The 19,197-nt window shown below is 39.3% G+C and overlaps 1 protein-coding gene across 10 annotated transcripts; it reads right to left on the reverse strand.

Moving 5' to 3' along the window:
• Positions 1-527: 527 nt before the first annotated feature.
• Positions 528-18,491, reverse strand: LOC131314487 (protein NARROW LEAF 1-like). Of its 10 annotated transcripts, none has more exons than XM_058343139.1 (8): positions 17,952-18,066; positions 17,760-17,824; positions 17,565-17,626; positions 16,421-16,923; positions 15,469-15,612; positions 6,681-6,921; positions 2,062-2,565; positions 528-1,425 (listed from the first exon to the last, which is right to left on the reverse strand). In XM_058343139.1, the coding sequence occupies exons 4-8, from the start codon at positions 16,913-16,915 to the stop codon at positions 989-991; spliced, it is 1,821 nt and encodes a 606-aa protein (XP_058199122.1). In that variant the 5' UTR covers positions 16,916-16,923; positions 17,565-17,626; positions 17,760-17,824; positions 17,952-18,066; the 3' UTR covers positions 528-988. The 10 variants fall into 10 exon arrangements, with proteins under 10 accessions (XP_058199122.1, XP_058199117.1, XP_058199116.1 ...); XM_058343134.1 differs by having other exon boundaries at positions 17,514-17,626; positions 17,952-18,060; XM_058343133.1 differs by lacking the exons at positions 17,760-17,824; positions 17,952-18,066 and adding an exon at positions 18,382-18,491 and having other exon boundaries at positions 17,514-17,626.
• Positions 18,492-19,197: the final 706 nt, after the last annotated feature.

The following is a 19,197-nucleotide window of genomic DNA, read 5'->3' on the forward strand; positions in this document are numbered from 1 at the left end:
AAACAATTCTTTTGTGGTTGCCAAGCAAAAAACATGATTCTTTTGTGGTTGAAGCCGCTCACATTGAAGTTAAAATACAGGTTTGCAGATATCCATGTTATTTGGCCAAAGAAATAGTGTAAAAAAAAATTTAAAAAGCTTTTATTCTGGTGCCTTCCTTAAGTATAACTTTTGGGTAATCCAGCTTCCTGTTACTGGTTACATCGAACCTACCCTGACATGGTAAACATAGGACTTGTGAATCAGGTGACATAAGACAGTGAAACGTCTAAATTTACTATTTGATGATACTTACAACGACCTTAGTTCGTTGGGGTATAAATGGCTGACCCAGGAGAGACGACTACATTCATATGATACTCAATAGACGCTACCAAAATCAAAAGCAGTGAACCAAGGTTTGCACCCATATTGCTAAATGATAAAAGATTCATTGATTTAGAAACACCATCATTGTTGCAAACATAAAAAGCAGCCCAATGCACGATGCTTTCCCACACTGGGGAGTATGGGACAAGATAAACAGGTTATTACAAAAGTCATTTTATTCAACAACAATTTGCTCAAGTAACATTTGAACAAAGAGGGTAATAGTATTACTTTGGCAACACTTTCACCAAGCAATTTCCAGTAATAGTAGCCAGCCGAAAATAATATTTTTGTTCCCTAAATTCCGAAAGTTGCGGTACCACCCACACTTGAGGACCGTTTATGTTAACAAAACTCTTACGAAATGATACAAATCAAAAATGATAATATACAGTTACTTCTCTACAACGATTTGTCCCTCAAAGACTGTAGCACACATATATCATCTATAACCGTAGCCTTGACCATAATATACTGAAAATATAAGGGAGAAATCCAATAATTTTATATAGCTGGAGGCATGTCCTGGGTTCCTTTCTGCAATCTGAAATTTCAGATACAATTTAAAATTTTGGACCTCAGGGAACTCAAACTCCAAAAGAATTACGGACCTTTCACTTCATTTTGAGTTATCAATACGTAGTGGAAAATCCGATTGTTTTCTTCTCTTTGGTTCTGGCTCACCCAATTGCAAGGACATGGAAATCTCTACTTCATCAGACCCATTTCTGAACACTGCAAGATTTTTCAATTCTGCGTTTCCTTCTTGTTTTTTCTCATGTACTGGAGATCTCCCAATAAAGCATGGAATAAACTGGTGTTCCACATTTGGAACTGCTTCAGTACCACCTTCAATTTGAAACTCATCATGGATGAACAGTGGGGTCAACCGATTGTGGGGCTCAGTGTCTATGGGAACTTTCATGATGTTTAGCCCAAGAGGCTCGTGATTATTCTCCTCGATTTTATCTTTCAGCACTTGATCAGGTAGAGAAGACTCTCCCACTGTAGAATCCATGCCTGCTACAGAAGCATTTCTTTGCTCTTGCAGTGCAGCTAAGTCAAACAAGAAGACAGAGAAAGCAGTACTTGTCAAACATAATATATAAACGGATAATTAGTAGCAAGGACAAGTAATACAAGATTTATTTGCCAATAAGAGTCCCAACTATGCTGCCTCAAAGTCTACTTCCCTACATCCTTTCTTTACTTGGGTTACTTTTTTGGAGGAAAAAAAATTACAATTGGCCTCTATTGACAAAAGAGGGAGGAGAAAGAACAAAAAGATATATATAGAAAAAAAATAAAAAAGAGGAAGGAAAAGCACGTAATGCAGAGTGATACACAATAGGTATTCTGGCGCTCAACATCCACCATTGCAGCAATATTAATTTGTCAATTTCGTAGAAGAAACAACTTTGGTTGAAAAAGATAACATAGCAGGTGGAACCATTCATGTTTCAATTACCCTTCAATTGTGCTTTTATGCTATTTTTAGTTGGATTTATTTAAGTCAGTAGCAGTACATCACCATCTTGCCAGCTTCTGAATGCACCTTTATATATACTAAAAACATGCTCTAAATGAATTACGTACAATGCTGCATTGAAATAGCTAAAATAAACTCAATATCAAAGGTAATAAAAACTATCGCCTCAACACAAAATAACTAGAATTTTCTGAAGGACAAACCTTGAAGCTCTTCCTTAGTTGTAATCAGATCAAGTTCAAGGAGGTCAAGAAGGCGCCCTAGATCAACTCCACTAGTCCAATTCTCCGGAGGTTGCCCCACTTTGAGTTTCAGCCGGCCTCGATTAGCGGTCCCACCCCAAATAATCCCAACAGGTCGTGGTTTCTCCCCATTCTGATGACCTGTTAGGAGAATGAGGCTTCCACTGTCACCTTCAAGGTCAAAAGTCTGCTGATTCTCACCGACAACAAGAAAATCGGTAAAGAAACAAATGCCTTTCTCATCGTTGTACTCTAGGGCGTAAGCCATTATGGTCCCAGTAGTTAATCCAGAGCTTCTTCCTACTTTTATCACTTGTCTTCCAATTAGACTGTTGATTGGAGACTGCAAATCGAGGATATTGACATTACCTATCTCTCCTATTCCTTTAACGGAGGTCGATACATAGGAGATGTCTAAATCATCAGCAAAAGGAACAAAGGCCCCATCAGCTCGAACGAATGTTTCTGCCAGAATGTGTGGGGTTCAAGACACAATGAGAAGCAAATTAGCACAAATGTAATATCAGAGCAATTCCAGCATCTTACTAAATTTCCAAATGTAACTCAATCCAAGTGGTAGGCAACGCAGCAACAACTACAACTATGGTTACAACCACAGTACTAAAGAAGAAGAAAATCTGGAATCAAGATGACAGGTGATAAAGGATTGGAAGAACCCAAAGACCCTTGTCAAAAAAGATGTCACCTGTAGCTAAATGTTCACTTTCGGCTGATTGAAAAGGCTTCAAACAAATTCTAGAATGCAGATTTAGCTCAATATGATTGTTTGACCTGGTTCTTTTGACACCGGCTCCGTTCAAAAATACCAAATTTCAAACAAATTCAATTTCTTAATCATGAGTCCAAAAGGCTACCATTAGAAACCAATCAGCCTGATTGTTGATGTCAGGAATTTATGATCCTTATATGCTTGGTGAACAACACAACAACAACAACAACAACAGAACCCATGCAGTCCCCAATCACCTTGTATGCTTGGTGAACAACACAACAACAACAACAGAACCCATGTAGTCCCCAATCATTGGGTGGGGGGGGGGGGGGGGGGGGGGGGGGGGGGTTGGGTGGTGGTGTGGGTAGGGAGCTGCTCTCAAAATACCACTGAAACAGTGGCCCCCAAATCAAAGCCGAATGGCATCAGGGCAGGCCTAGAGACCCAATTCAGCACTGTTTGCTTGGTGAACCAAAAAAAACAAAAAAAAAGACTTTTTGCTAGCTAGGGATCCCTCCAGATTTTGATTTGTGTAATCGAGTGGAATCTTGGTTAAAACCCCAAACATATATATCAAGCACTGTTTTGATGGCCTGTAACTTGTTCTTAACTCGCTCACAATACATCAGGGGCAAACTGATTAAATCTTGACCAAAAGATTCCATAACTACAACCCAATACAAAAATGTCTAAATTGAAGGTGCAACTAGCGTCTTTTGCTATGTTTCATGATCTCTTACAAAAATATGAACAAAGCACTAATGTTAGAGGCCGAGCATGTCTCGAAGAAGTCTCGGGGAATTCGCTAAATAATACCTTACTTTTATGACAAGGTTGTTCAGAGTAAGCAAAGTGTGACCTTCGTAATGTACGATGCACTTTAAACACCATGTACCATAAGAATAACAAAAAAAATATGACAAATTGACCATGTCCTGCTTGGACTTGTACAAAGGTACATATTTTAAGATCATTCTGGAGAATGCCTTTTTCTCTTTACTTCTCTTTTCCAAACCTGGAAGAATGCCAAGGCATCTCAGGCAACCTGTAAGTCATTTATGTGAGTTTCAGAATAAAAAGTACTATTCAGTACATAAACTAAATGAACGGTTTAAATTCTACTTTGTTGTTGTGTGCACACTTGTAAGTTCTAATGCATCTGATCTTAGTTGCACGAAGCGGGGGAGGGTGCGGGAGCGGAAGCGGGGGCGGGAGGGAATATAGAAGCTCCCAAGGTTGGGAGCGTGTACATATATTATGAAAATAATGTAGCATAGAGTATTCCACTGTAAAAGTACAATAATTTAGGAAGTAAAAATATGGGTCAAGTCTTCCATAAGTGTAAGAAATGGGCTAGTGGAACAACATATGATTTTCTTTTCAAGATATCATGACTTAGGCTAGATATATGAGTTCATCAAAGACCAATTAATAAAGCCAAGTGATAAATCCCTGGTTTTCTATAGGGTTAAATATCTACTTCCCCCTCAAACTATTCCGATTTTAGTTACTCCCCCCTCCAACTACCAATTGAAGTTACTTCCCCCTCCAACTTCCAAAAGGTTAGCCACTACATCCAATCCCCCATTTCCATCCAAGAATTGGACGGAAAACTCAACACCTAACATGAAATGTGGTTTTGGCACCAATAAAAGGGTAATCTGAACATTCCAGCTCAAACCCTAAAACGTGTATTCACAAAACCCATTGAAACCCCTTATAATCTCAAAACCTACTACCTGGATCATCAAATACAGAGGGGAGAGAGAGAGAGAGAGAGATCTACAATGGCTTGGATCGTGAGAGATCCAAATGGAAGAACACCAAAATGTAAGGCTTTTTTAAACAAGCTAATGAGTTTTGCATGTTGTTATATTGCAAAGTATTCTTTTTTATATTATAATCCTACCTCTTTAGAACTTTTTGAATTAGTATATGGGTATGAACTGATAATGCTAGTTTTTTATATGTTTGTTGTGGAATTTGTGCATCTATGGTCTCACAACCGAAACGTATCGGAATACCAAAATCAACTTGTTGGTCACTAATATTGACTGTCAAGCTGTTAAATTGGGAGCTGTTGCTGCTTCTATTGAAAAAAAATCTGCCATTTGGTCTCATGGTCTGTTATTGCTGTCAAATTCCTAGATCAATCAGTCTTTAGACATTCAATATGGCTTTGCAACTCTGCTGATCTACTTGGGGGAATTCCAGTCATGTTTCCTCTCTAATTCAACTCCAAACTGAGGATAGGTGTTGCTTCTTGGTTCTGTGTGGACAATTTGTTGTGCGAAGAGGATAGGCAAACCAAACGCACACGCGAATTGAATCAAACACAGAGAAAGAGAGACACATTTTACGTGGTTTCCCAAAATGGGGTCCATCCACGGGGGCAGCGGCGGATTCACTATATGTAGGAGGATTACAATCACTCATTCACATACACTCAAACAAATTGCTCTCTCAACCTCATTGTTTGCTACCACGCCACTACAAGAGATGAGTACATCATATTATATAGCCCAAATAGGAGAATATTTGCAATGGCTGAATAGGGGATAAGGCACAACAAATAAGGCCTTTCAATGCTCTGCTCCTGTTGTTGCAGCTGAACCTCTGAAAGTTGCAGCTAGACCACCGAACTTCTAGAAGCCATATTTGAGAGCCAGCTGAACTGCTCATTGTCTCGTAGGGGAGAGAGAGAGAGAGAGAGAGAGACGAACAGAGTTGAGAGTGAGAGACGATCTAGACTGTGAGTTACAGGGAAAGCAGAAGAAAGGGTATACATACAAATACATATATTGGTAGGTCAAAGACATAAATAGCCTTCAATGATACCAGTTGAGGTTAGGTGTTGAGTTTTCCGTCCAATTCTTGGATGGAAATGGGAGATTGGATGCAGTTGCTAATGCTTCGGAAGTTGGAGGGGGAAGCAACTTCAATTGGTAGTTGGAGGGGGAAATAACTAAAATCGGAATAGTTTGAGGGGTAAGTACATATTTAACCCTTTTCTATACAAATATCAACAAAAGATCCCACCTTTGTAAGGAGAGAGCTCCCATCTCGATGGGAGTGGGCTCCCGTCAAGCTCCTTAGTTAGGAGCGCAAAAGCAGGCTCCCAAGGTGGGAGCGGCACCATTTTAGGAGCTCCCTGCAACTTAGCATCTGATACACATCTTTACTTCTGGATATTTTGTTGGATAACACTTATTAGGTCTGTAACTTTGAATTTCCAATATCCAAAGCATTTTCTAAACATTTTTTATTTTTTTAACTACTTGTGAACATCTTGATCGGATGTCAAAGGAGATAAACATGCTGGTCAATTTACAGAAATAATCATTCACGAGAACTCATAAAAACACACGCAAATATAGAACCAATCATATGGTTGAAACTGCTGAAGTGTTTTCTTAACTAAAGAAAATCCAAACAACATATAAAACTTAAAGAGGATTTCAAAATCCTTTAAAAAATTCACAAATTCATCACACGTGAAACTGTAGATTACTAAATATTCAACAGAGAAACCTTTATAGATGGAGACTTCACATATTCCCAACTCAAAACGCAGAGAAAGTAAATGAACCAGATTCTTAGGTGCGTATCGACACCCAACAACTGTTCCCAAGACCCAACGTCACCATAACATACACGTCTTGAATGTCACAAGACTTGACTTACAAGAATAATATGAAATCCATGGCACCTAGTTTTTCTCAACATGAGCATTATGTTATCAATACTGACATAATATCACCATGACACCAGAGATGATTAGAACAAACCCCTCATGGAAATGTGTGATGATAAATGCGTGATGTGATCAAATTTGGAGTTATATTACCTGGGTTTGTTCCTGCAAAGATGCCATACCAAAGATCATCTGTTATGAAAGATGTTGCTCTTTCCACAGCACCCAGATACACCCCAGGTCCAAGGCTAGGGGGCAGCGGATGAAACATTTTCTGGTTTGGGTAATCCAAATCAACAGCCACATGGCGATTTGTGAGGAAACCGACCTGGCAATTACCTGTTCGACTCTTGACAATAGCCCCCAAGGTTCCGTATGTTTCTTGGCTTGCAACCTAAACAACAATAAGCAAAGAGCAATAACAGTGAATGTGTAAAGTTACTACCCTTAACATTAACAAATCAAGCTTGCAATGAATCTCTAAAGATTCTGGACCAGTCAAACCAGTTTATACATTGTGAGGTCCAGGCTCTGAATGATGATCAAGTTTTTCTAGCCACTTTTGTTTATGCCCCATACCTTGGGTTGTCCTTGAGGATTTTAATGCTATTAGAACTCCTAATGAAAAGGCTGGGGGGGGGGGGTGTCAGGCATTGGCCTCCTTACATGGATGATTTCAATAATTGCTTATACACTACTAAGCTTGATGATCTTAGCTATTGAGGCTGCTACTACAAGAGTTTAAGAGTCTCAACACTAAGGAGCATAGTGCAATATCTAATAGAGTTCAAAGTTCCAAACTCCTGTTGGAAGTTCTTCAAAAGGAGTTAGGAGTCAAAGGAGAAGGAGGTGTACAAGCAGTTCATTGGATTGGCAAGAGCTGAAGAAAGCTTAGCTAGACAAAAGTCCCGTATTCAATGGCTCAAACTTGGAGACCAGTGCACATCTTTCTTCTTTAAATCTGTTAGTAATAACAGAAATAGAAGTAAAATGACTAGTCTAGTATTGAGTGATGGCTCCACTACCCAGGATGTGGCTGTGTCATCAAGGACACCTTTTTCAATTTCTACACCAACCTACTTGGTACAACTCACTCCACTCCTTATCAGGGCTCATCCAGAGTGGAGCAGATTATTAATAAGAAACTAACAGGTGATCAAAGTCTAGCTATGATCCATGAGGTCACTGGTCTTGAAATTAAAGAAACCATTTTGTCACATAACCCAACCAAAGCTCCTGGCCCTGATGGGTATAATGTTGGGTTCTTTCAAAAGGCCCGGTCTGTAGTTGGTCATGAAATAACTGCAGGTATTAAAACCTTCTTTAAGTCTGGCCAACTTCTAAAGAAAGCAAATTCCACACTGGTAGCTCTTTTCCCAAAAATTCCCAACCCTTCTAAAGCTGGGGCTTTCAGACCAATTTCCTGTTGTAACACCATCTACAAATGCACAGCTAGGATATTGGCTAAAAGAATCCAAGCAGCCCTTCCTAGTCTCATAAAATCCTATTCAGTCAGGATTTGTTAAGGGTAGAAGAATAGCTGATAATATCTTCCTCACACCGGAACTGATGAAAGGGTACCACAAGTCTTCACCCTCCCTAAAATGTGCTATGAAGGTTGATATCATGAAAGCCTGTCTGGTGGGATTTCTCTGGGATGTACTTGCATCCATGAATTTCCACCCCAAAATGATTAGGTGGCTTCAAGCTTGTGTTACCTCACCCAACTTCTCTTTGAGCATAAATGGTGAGGTAGGGTAAGAAAGGCCTGAGGCAGGGCGATCCTCTATCATCCTACCTCTTTGTGATAATCATGGAAGTCCTTACCTGTCTCCTCACGGAGAAGTCATTGCTCCCTAATTTCTACTTCCATTGGAAATGTGGACAAACTAAGTTAATCAATCTCTGCTTTGCTGAAGATCTCGTGATCTTCTGCAAAGGAGAAATTGATTCCATCAAGCACATACAGTCCTCTCTTTGGGAATTTGAAGCCTTATCTGATTTGTCACCAACTCCGGCAAGAGTAACATTTTCTTCTCTGGTGTGCACCCAGGTGCTAAAGAAGCTATACTTGAGTTGCTTGGATTCCAAGAAGGTACCTTACCAATGAGGTACCATGGTGTTCCTCTTTTTTCCACCAAACTAAAGCATTCGGACTGTAAACCCATGGTCGATAAAATTACGGCTAGAACCAAGTCTTGGGCAAATAGAGATCTCACATACGCAGGTAGAGTTCAACTTATCAAGTCTGTCCTCTTTTCCATGCAATCATATTGGTCCTCTCTGTTTATACTGCCCAAGAAAGTGATCAAAGAAGTGGAAGCTCTACTTAGAGCTTTTCTTTGGTCTGGACCTGATCTTAGAAAATCAGGTGCTAAAGTCTCGTGGGAGCATTTATGCTCACCCAAACATGAAGGTGGCCTTGGATTCAAATCCATGCACATTTGGAACAAGGCCGCCATTGAAAAACACATTTGGTTTCTTATATCTGGTGGGGAACAATCTATTCGGTGCCACTTACTCAAAGGCAGGAGTTTTTGGGATTGGAAAGTACCCAGCAGTCCCTCCTGGGTCTGGAGGAAATTACTAAATCTTAGGCCTCTTGTCCATCCTCACATCATATCCATTGTTGGAGATGGTCACCACATTTCTTTATGGTATGATAACTAGCATCCCCTGAGCCCATTGGTTGAGGATTTGGTCCAAGAATCATGTATGATTCAGAACTTCCACAAAACTCTACTGTCTCTCAAGTGATCAAGGACTCTCAATGGGCTTTTCCCATCACTCAAACTTGGGAGCTCAATGAAATAAGGAGCAAATTGCCTCCTCTTCTTACTCCTAATACAGTCCTTGATGATCATGTTAAATGGTCTCTTACCCCGTCTGGTCAGTTCTCTATGTCCTCATTGTGGGATAACCTTAGGACTCACTATCCCAAGATTCCATGGAGCCATATTGTTTGGTTCTCCGCTCAAATTCCCAAGTGTAGTATTATTTCTTGGCTTGCAATCCTTAATAGGCTTTACTCTGAGGATAGACTGGTACTGTTTGGTACTAAGACCTCCTCTCACTATAGCTTATGCCCAGGAAGCGAAAGTCCCAACCATTTTTTTTCAACTGCCCTTTCACTCCCAAGTCTGGGCATTGATTACTGCTAAGATTAATATTAATTGGTCCCCTAGGCCATGGGCTGATTGGATAGAACTTCTTTCATCTAGCAAAGGCAAATCACTTCGGTCCATCATAATTAAGTTGGCTTTCACAACCTCTGTTTATCATATATGGATTGAGAGAAATTCTCGGAAATTCCAAAATGTAGCATGTCTGGTGTCTGTTGTCGTGCACAAAATCTGTTCGGTTATAAGGTTTAGATTGTTGTCCTTGGATAAACTACCCCAAGGTCCACAAGCTAGCTGGTTTACAACCGAAAGGAAATTTCAACAAAATTAATCTTTACATCCCTTACTTGTGTGGGAACAGTGCTAATTTATTTCATTTTGCAGGCTGCACAAAAGATTGGAACTGGATTGGATTGGGTCTTCTTGAATTCACATCAAAATAGCTGTGGGTCTTTTCAGCTATCTCTTGAACACCATTGGGGAAATGGCTGGCATAGCGTTGTGGAACATGTAAGCGAAGCTTCTAGTAACTACTACTTTATACGGTATATAACTTAAACATTCTGGGGTACTTTGTGCATAATCTGTGGGTGTGTTTTTTATGGTCGACTGTTATCAAGTGAGTGCACCCCCACATAATGTGTCATTCTGTGAGTAGTGTGATTGTTCCCCAGATTTTCTTTTGGAGTGGATATAATATTTAGTGGGGGATGGGGGAGTCATGTGAGATAAAGCGGAGGGAGTTGAGGAACCAAGCTCTTTTGCTTCTGTGTGAAAAGTTGAGTGGGAGATGTGAGGGAGTTGTAATGTGAGCACTAAAATATAAAAGGGTTTCACAATTCTCCTGGCGAGCCCTGAATTGGTCAAGAGAATCTTTTCCCCTCTCGTTTCAGTTGAAAAGTTGGTCTTGTTGCGTGTGTAACCCGTGAGCTGTGTCTACACTAGTCATTACTTGATTGTCTTACCTTCATGTTGGGCTATATATGAGCAAGGTACTTTCTGGTTGAGTAATATGGAGCAGGTTTTGTAATCTGGATTTCACCAGGACCTACATTTCTTACTTCTCTTTTGTATGACTATTGCTTCATCTCTCTACTGCGCTACAGTATTCAAACGGGGGCTGTCCTTTGAACGCTTTTGTCTCTTCTTTTGTATCTATTTTGTAATATGGCTTGTTTCCAGGCTATTGACTGTTATGGGTACGTTAACTTTTGTATAAGTTGTGCCGCCTGCGGCCAAATGACCATATGGGGTTGTCGACTGTATCTCATCACTTGCTCCAGATTTGTATGGCAAAATCCACTATCTTGTGTGATAGCTGTCCTCATGTCCCTATCCAAATTGGGGTAACCATTCAGTTCCTGCACCATGTTCTCTTTGGGATCCATCCACTCAGATCATCAATCCATAGGGACATCAGATTGGCCTCTTCCATTGACAATTGGGCAACAGGTTTTATAATCAGGCCTCTTCCATTGGGCCTATCATCAACAGGTTAGGGACATCAGGTTTTGCATTCGGGTCTCATCCATTGGGCCTAATTCTCGAGATGCCCTAGCTTCTATCAGTTCATATTCGCATTTCAGGATATTGGGTCCCTACTTACTTTGATGTTTGAAGTCTGATTATTGGGCATTCCAAGCCCTTGATCACAAGTTTTCACCGCCGTAGCAGCCTAATCAGATGAAGCATTTGAATAGTGGCTCCTTATGTCCTTGTGTTTCTATTCCTTCTTTGGTAGATGGTTTGGAAACATTCGGTTTAGTCATTTCCATTAATTGTAGCCACTTGGCCTAATCGTACGATTTTCTTTTCCTTTCTTTTTCTTTTCATTCCTCCTGGGGTATGCCCATTGTAGGCTGTATATTCGGTTAGCCCCTTTTAATTTCAAGCTGATTTACCCACACAAAAAAAAGCTTGCAATGAAGGAAGAACATAACAAACAACGAAAAAAGTGCATTAATCCCAGTGGAAGCAACATTGGTAACGAGTCTAATGACTGTTGTATCATCGTCACAAACATAAAATCTAGAGACTACTTCTTAGGTGGTATAGTTTTGAAAATTGAGAGACCAAGCAAAATCTTGTATCCCCCTGCAAGAAGTGTAAATCATGCTTTTGGGCCCGTCTTGGGTCCAACAAAGATAATCAAAACCGTTCATTTTGTTCAAAATATTTTGTTTAGGGTCCCCGGAAAAAATCAGCTCCATCCGATATCGTGAAGGGCGTTTATGAGATGTCCATTTGCTAGCCTAAATTCTGATGCAAAATCTAAATTCTGATGCAAAATTGGGCATTTCGTAAATGCCCTTAACAATATCGGATGGAGTTGATTTTTTATGGGGACCGTAAACAAAATGAGCGGCTCCGATTATCTTTGTTGGACACGAGACGGGCCCAAAAGCACACTGTACGCGCTGTTTGTAGCATTTCATATTTTAGCTTCTGTTGGTAAAAGGATACTGAGCAAATAAGACACGTTTATGACATATAAAATGGAAAACGTGCAACCTCTATCCAAATCACAAGTTTTTAACATTAGAAAAGAAAAAAAAAAACAGAAAACAAAGGTCTTTAGTTACTTTTGTTACCACTGCAAGCTCAAAATCATAATCCCTTCTAATACAATCGTCACGTTTATTGTTCATATTACAAAACCCTTCTCATTCAGAAACAACCCCAATAAAAATATCGCCAACCCTACAAGATATATTCAATCTTATGTACCCAATTAAGACAAATACTTTACTAATTAAGGGACTCTGTCCAACATGCTTAGTTGGACACTGACCTAGCAGATAGAGGTATTCATACATGTACTAATTAAGGGACTGTGTTCAACAAGCTTAGTTGGACACTGACCTAGCAAACAGAGGTATTCATACTATGGAGCTGAGTTTATCTTACAGCTATGCATAAAATTCCACTTTTTAGAAAAGTGAATTGAAGTTGTGTCCTAGTGTCCTTGGACATGAGAAGATGGATCTGACAAAAAAACACATGCACGCACCCAACACCCGCATCTGAGTCTATGAGTCATATACTACAACACCCAGATGTATATACTCCCTCCGTCCCATATTATTTGGACTTTTTCGATATTTGTGTCAGTTTTCAATCGTTTGTATCTTCCAATATGAATCTCCAACAATATGCAATATGGATCTTGTTTGATAGTTCTCGATTAGATCTATAATAAAGTTTTCAAAATTATAAAAAATATAATAAATTGGGAGATATAAGAGTTTAAAGAACGGCGCGAATATCGAAAAATACCAAATATTTTGGGACAGAGGGAGTATATTATTAGCAAACGCCACAACACATTGAGAATATAGCAAAAAATAGGAAAGGAATATGTATGAGTTTGGGTATTTTAGTTTTGGTAGTGAGTGGAGAGAGAAATAGGGTAATGATTGGAGAGAAGGATAATGAGTGGAGAGAGATAGAAAGAGAAATGAGAATAATAATTGAAGAAATAGGGAAATGATTAGAAAGAAAAATAGGGTAATGATTACAAAACAAAACTAAAACTTTTCTAAACTTAGAAACGAACAAGGCCTTTATCTTTCCCTTTTTCCTAATTGATGGTGTGTGTGTGTGTGTCTATGTATGTGTGCGGTTGTTGGTGTGCGTGGCTGTGTTTGGATAAATGTGGATTTTTCAAATGAAGGCATTAATGTTTAATTTCAACAAGAATACAAGAGGTTTAGCCACGGGTAGCTTGTGAAACTAGAGTGGGAGAAGGACTGCATTACAGCATACATATGATGGCGATCAGGGGAAAAAAAAAAAACCCATACATATTGTATAAGGATCCTTGTACAGGTGTGTCACCCTTAAAATGATAGATTTCAATCTCTCCAATCAAATAGCCAACTCAGATCCATAATGATGAAGCCCTTAAACTCAATGTCAAATCCATATATAAGCCAGTTATTCTCCTCAACCACAAACCAAAATCTATGAGTCACTGCTCTCCCAAAGTGATGCAGCTTGGACGGCAGATGTTTTTTTTTGTGTGTGAGGTAAAAGTCATTTTATTAAAACCAAACACACAAAACCCCTGCACTCCATGAATGAGCAACTATACAAACACCAGACCAGAAAATAAAAGCTAACAAAACAAAGAAAACTGCTGCCCAGAAATAACAGTCAGACCCCCTGTCGGCTGCACACTACCAAGAAGTCTAATGGAATGGCCCCAATCCCTACATAAACCTTGGTTAATAATTGAACAAGGAAAGTGCTTCCAAGATCCAACTCAAGTCCTCACATTGGTTATGATTGCACAAGTTGTCCCCTTCACACCCTAGCATTCCTTTCCAGCCAGATGTAGTACAGAGAAGCTGGCAAAGATAACTTGCAAAGTTCAGCTTGGAAAGACTTGTGCTTACAGAAATGTGTATAACCCAGTTTAGTTCAGAGTTCCACCCTCCGGGCCTTCTGCATACCAGACACCATTCCAAGTTTAGAAAAACCACACTCAAGAAACAGGTGTTGATGGGATTCTGGACATTGTGAGCACAAAACACATTGAGGGCAGACACTCACGCCCCAACTTCTCAACCTATCCCTAGTTGCAAGCCTTTTCCAACCAACAAAACCAGCAAACAAGTGCCCATTTAGGAATCTTACCTGGAAACCATACAGTTAAAAACTTGAAGCACATGGCACCTGCCCACCACTGCCTCAAAGACTTCCATGCAGATCTAAGGGAGGGGTCCCAAACCACCACATATTCTCTCCCAGAGTTTGGAAGAAAATTACTAGGAGTCTAGGAGTGTTAGCATTGATCTGTTGAGTAATCCTATTTCTAGGTCTGGGCCACCTCCAGCCATTATTCACAATAGTAGAGCTAACTTTTGCATTTTGAGACTGTCCCAAGGGAGATACCTATCCAAGGGTCTTACAAAGAAGCCCCATTAGGGTGCCAATTATCCAACCAAACCACGTACAATTCCGATTGCCAATTACATTTTCACCATACAGCATTATGGCCTCTCAACTTCATCAGCTTCTCTATTGTCCATGAGGAATCTGCAGGGGGTTCATGTACCAGAAATTATGATTCCTTAAAACAAAGGTATGGATCTACTTGACCCGCGCAGTATCAGCTTTTTTCCCTATAGCCCACAAGTGCCTAAGCATAGAGGCTTTATTCCACACTTTCAAAGGCTTGAGACCTAATCCTCCTTCACTTCTTGGAGTACAAACCTGATTCCAACACACCTTTCGCATGGCAGCAGATGTGGAACTACAATAGAAATAATAACTCCAACAAATATTGAAACCTTAATTCAGCATCTAAGTATCGATGAGCACAACCACAACTGTACTTAGAAATCCAATTTTAAGAGATTCAATGAGCCAAGACTTGAAGAAGATAACCTAGCTATGAAGTTAACTCAAACTCAGAATGTGAACAGCTAGTTTGTAGTCATACATCTTACCTGAAATCAAAATTAAAAAAAATGCACAACGAACTTTGGGCAACTTGCTTAAACAAAAATCCACACACTGAGGAGCAACATATGTCCATCGGTTCGTGATTTACAGATTCAAGTTTACTAGTCAATCCCAACTCACCTCTACGAGAACTTTTCAAAAAAAAAAAAAAAGGGGGGGGGGGGGGGGGGGGGGGAGGAAAAAAAAGCACACTGGACTTTTTTGACGCCCTTATACTCCTTTGTACACTAATTACCATACATTAGAGTCTAAACCTCAGGTAAACCTATGTGAAAAGATTCCGTCTACGTCAAAAAAATATTCAAGAACAAAATGAGTGATAACTGATAAGGAATAAGAAGGAAGCATACCTGCGAACCAGAACCAATGTATGGGTCACTTCCCCGCAAACCATCTACAAGCTCGTTATACAATTGCTCTTTTGGAGTTGGTGCAGGTGCACCAAAGTAAGAGAACTCCACAACATCGACATCACACCATACACCTCCAGGTCCCTGCTCAACAAATAGCAAACACGTTTGACTTCCAAGGTTTCAAAGGAACACTGTAAGTAAGCTTCCAAATTTGCAAATCTACATATTTGATCCCAAGTTCAAGTTTCAACAAACCACCAAATCCACCAGTTCAAGAACTTGAAAAAAATGCAAAAGCAGCAAAACCTAGCTGCATATATTTCTCCCTCCTTCCCAATATTTTTCCATTTTGAGGAATCTCGCTTATTAAAGAAACACTTTTATTGCACCGAAAAAGCCTTAAACATTCCAAAATTACCATTCAAGTTTTTCTCAAATGGTCCCTTTAACTCAAAGCACAAAGGGAAAAAGGTCAGTTTACAGAATTTGGGTCCTTGACTTTGTAATGGACAAATATTTTGGACATCCAACAATGAGAAAGTGGACAGGAGGTATATACAACTTTGACGAGATTTCAGCGGCTTGTCAGCTGCTGCAAATTTTTTTTTTTTGTCAGGCGATATACATCAGCTGCTGCAATTTAAAAAGACAAAAATTGATTCCAAACTGAAATTTAGAACCTAACATGAAGGATTTTTCAAGAGTTGAATGAAAGGCTAAAAGAAGTTTCTAAAATTCTCAATTTGAAGTTTCAAAAAGATTTCAAAATAGCTACAAGTTCATTACATTGACCAAATTTTAAAAATTGCCACATTAATATTGTACTTTGACAAGATTTTATTTATTTTGACCAAAACAAAGATCGATGCAAATTCAACATTGGAAATGTTAAACTGAACATGATTTGAAAACAATACACTGGTAAGGCACAATTTCCGGAATTCCCAACCTCAAGATAAGCTGGTAGACACTGTATATGTCTCAGCCATTGTCTATGAACTTTACGAGCAACAAAAACTAGAATAGCTGGTATTTCGGTTAACAACCCGCGACGAATCCGGAATCCAATTGCTGTCCCAAGACTGAACCTCCGCAGTATCTTGCTATGAAATGCCCTAATGGTCATCAGTTCAAGCAATGTGGTAGCTTGCTGCCCAGTGGGCAGTCGCCCTAGAGTTTCAGGCAAAACCCCTTTCTGAAGGTTTCCAAAGTAATTTGCCCTATCTTCGGCTGCATCAGTTAACCTGCTGGAAGTGGGCCATGAGAAGTAAGCCGCATTGCTCTCTGAATGCTGATTACCTGATGTGAAAGCCTGGTGAGATGGTGAGCTAGGTGACGGCAGATTTGTGTGGTCACAGTAGGCCTTTTCCAAGTCCAAAGCTGATTCCTCAGACAGGGTGGAACCGGCGTGATGAAATCTTAAATCCAATCTGCCCCTATCCATTTTCACTCCTACAAGAAATAACAGGTATTGTTGAAAGATCCAGAGCTTGAAATAAAAGATTGTCATCTTAGAAGCATTCAATCGCCAAGGCTAAATTTTTACTCACAGTATTTTATATTCATATCCACCATTGAAAATTTAACTTCTTGAGAATTTATTGTCAGTACAGAATCAGAAATTTTAATGTACCTCGTAATCCCTCTATTTTTCAGGCTGTTGGATACATTGACCCTTCTAAAATATAAAACCAAATGATTAACCATTTATTTTATTTTTATTTTTTGAAATGATTAACCATCTTAACCACTCAAAATGGAAAACCATTTGGGCACCAATATAACATGTTGGACAACATAAAGTCGTGGAAGGAGCAGTTTGCACACAGTTTAATTATTTGTTGACCTAATTGTGGAGAAAAAAGAACGGACAATCAAGCCCACTAGCAACCGTTGTGATTTACGAATTCATCGACATTACTCAAACTATGATAAAGATGGAATATCAAATATGGTACCTAAATAAGACAGATTTATTAAACCAAAACAAGCGAAGAGTAAGATCAAATGTGGACATACTTCAGCTGAGGAACTGTACGTACCTAGCTTTATTTGAGGGAGAGAGGAGCAAGTAGATGAGATGAGAGTCATACCAAATTGGCGTCTGAATACTCCATTAAAAGCAACCAAAACTGGACCACTCTAGAGTGTGCTTCTGCAAAATTGGTACAATGAGAATCAACATCAACCACCAAATGAGTGGAACAGTAGAGGGCTATAACAAGTCAATCAGAATGCTATCCAAGTCAACAAGAAACCATATCTAGAAAAATGGAGCATAGAAATACCATAATGGCTAGAAAGCAATAGGGAAACCACAAATATAAGCCATTGATATATTTAATTCCCGGACCTTGCTAGAAAGCAATAGGGAAACCACAAAAAAATCAGATTTTCTGAAAAATAAAGCAAACCCGTCGGGCCGTCGTAGAAAAGAAGGAAAAATACAAGTTTCAAAGAAAAGGGACAAAACCGGGCACCTGAAGAGATTGACCTGATTTGCTGAGGAGACAGAAGGGGAGGTGAAGCAAGAGGTAAATGTAAAACCCAGATACAGTCCGAAATCAGCTTCTTTAATTTTCTTTCTTTCTAATTTGCCAACAAGTGAGAGAAAACGTACTAATACAACACACAGTAGTGGTAACTAACAGTACGGAAATGGGTATCTCGAAAAGTGTTCAAAACAGCAGTCAAGAATGGGGAGAAGAATTAAAATAAAATTTATTTAAAAAAACTCAGAAAGCAAAAAAAAGAAAAATACTGCAAGTAGGGATTTTTTACGCCAATTGAGTGACAATTGACTGACCTATAAAAATGGAGGGGAGATGAGGATGGGAGATTTAGAATAAGGGAACCCCCTTGTAGATTTTCATGCCCTAATACAACTACATAACAGAATTTCCAACGCACCTCCCATCTTCCTCCAGATCAGATGATACGAATGGAATCTAGGAGCCCATTTTGCCAGAACTGATGATGACAAGAAATTGGAGATTGTTTGTCTGTTGGAGAGAAAGAAACCCATCCATAAATAAAACCCATATACATATGCCGTTTCCCGTAAGGGAATGCGGACCTCCCTATTTCTTCAATTTCTAGATTGAATTTTGATAATCGGAGCCGCTTAATATGATCAAAACGTAATTTTAAGAAGTATTGAGAGAAATGAGCAAAAAAAAATGACCGAAAGGGCTTCATCTGAATAGTTTTTTATTGAACGGTTCAATAAAAAACTGCTTAAATCAAGTCCTTTCCGGTCATTTTTTATGCCGATTTCTCGCGAGTACCCTTAAAATCACGTTTTAAACACATTGAGTGGCTCGAATCATCGAAATTCGATCGAAAAATGGGGGTCCGCATTTAAAGAGGTCATCATTTGAAACTTTCCGAAACTTCCTATAAGGATGTCCTTAACTTGCTAGAATGCGGACCTCCCATTTTTCGATCTAATTTTGATGATCTAAGCCTTTCAATATGTTCAGAATGTGATTTTAAGAGTTCTCCCTAGAAATCAACAAAAAATATGACCGGAAAGGGTTTCATTCGAACAATTTTTTATTAAACCGTTCAATAAAAATTGATTCGATGAAGCAATTTTCGGTCATTTTTTTGTTGATTTCTTGTGGGCATATTTAAAATCACGTTCTGATCACATTGAGGGTGTACTCATTTTAGTTAAAATGCGGATCCCCATTTTCTGATTGAATTTCGATAATCCAAGCCGCT

Source organism: Rhododendron vialii, chromosome 13a, assembly GCF_030253575.1.
Source record: "Rhododendron vialii isolate Sample 1 chromosome 13a, ASM3025357v1".
Taxonomy (NCBI): Eukaryota; Viridiplantae; Streptophyta; class Magnoliopsida; order Ericales; family Ericaceae; genus Rhododendron; species Rhododendron vialii.

Bases quoted from the DNA above. Each gene is read 5' to 3' on its own strand.
- LOC131314487 (XM_058343133.1), bottom strand. From the start codon at position 17,562: ATGACTCTCATCTCATCTACTTGCTCCTCTCTCCCTCAAATAAAGCTA. The intron at 16,924-17,513 runs GTACGTACAGTT...TATTTCTTGTAG, and splicing joins TCTCCCTCAAATAAAGCTAG to GAGTGAAAATGGATAGGGGC. The intron at 2,566-6,680 runs GTAATATAACTC...ACATTCTGGCAG, and splicing joins CTTTGCAGGAACAAACCCAG to AAACATTCGTTCGAGCTGAT.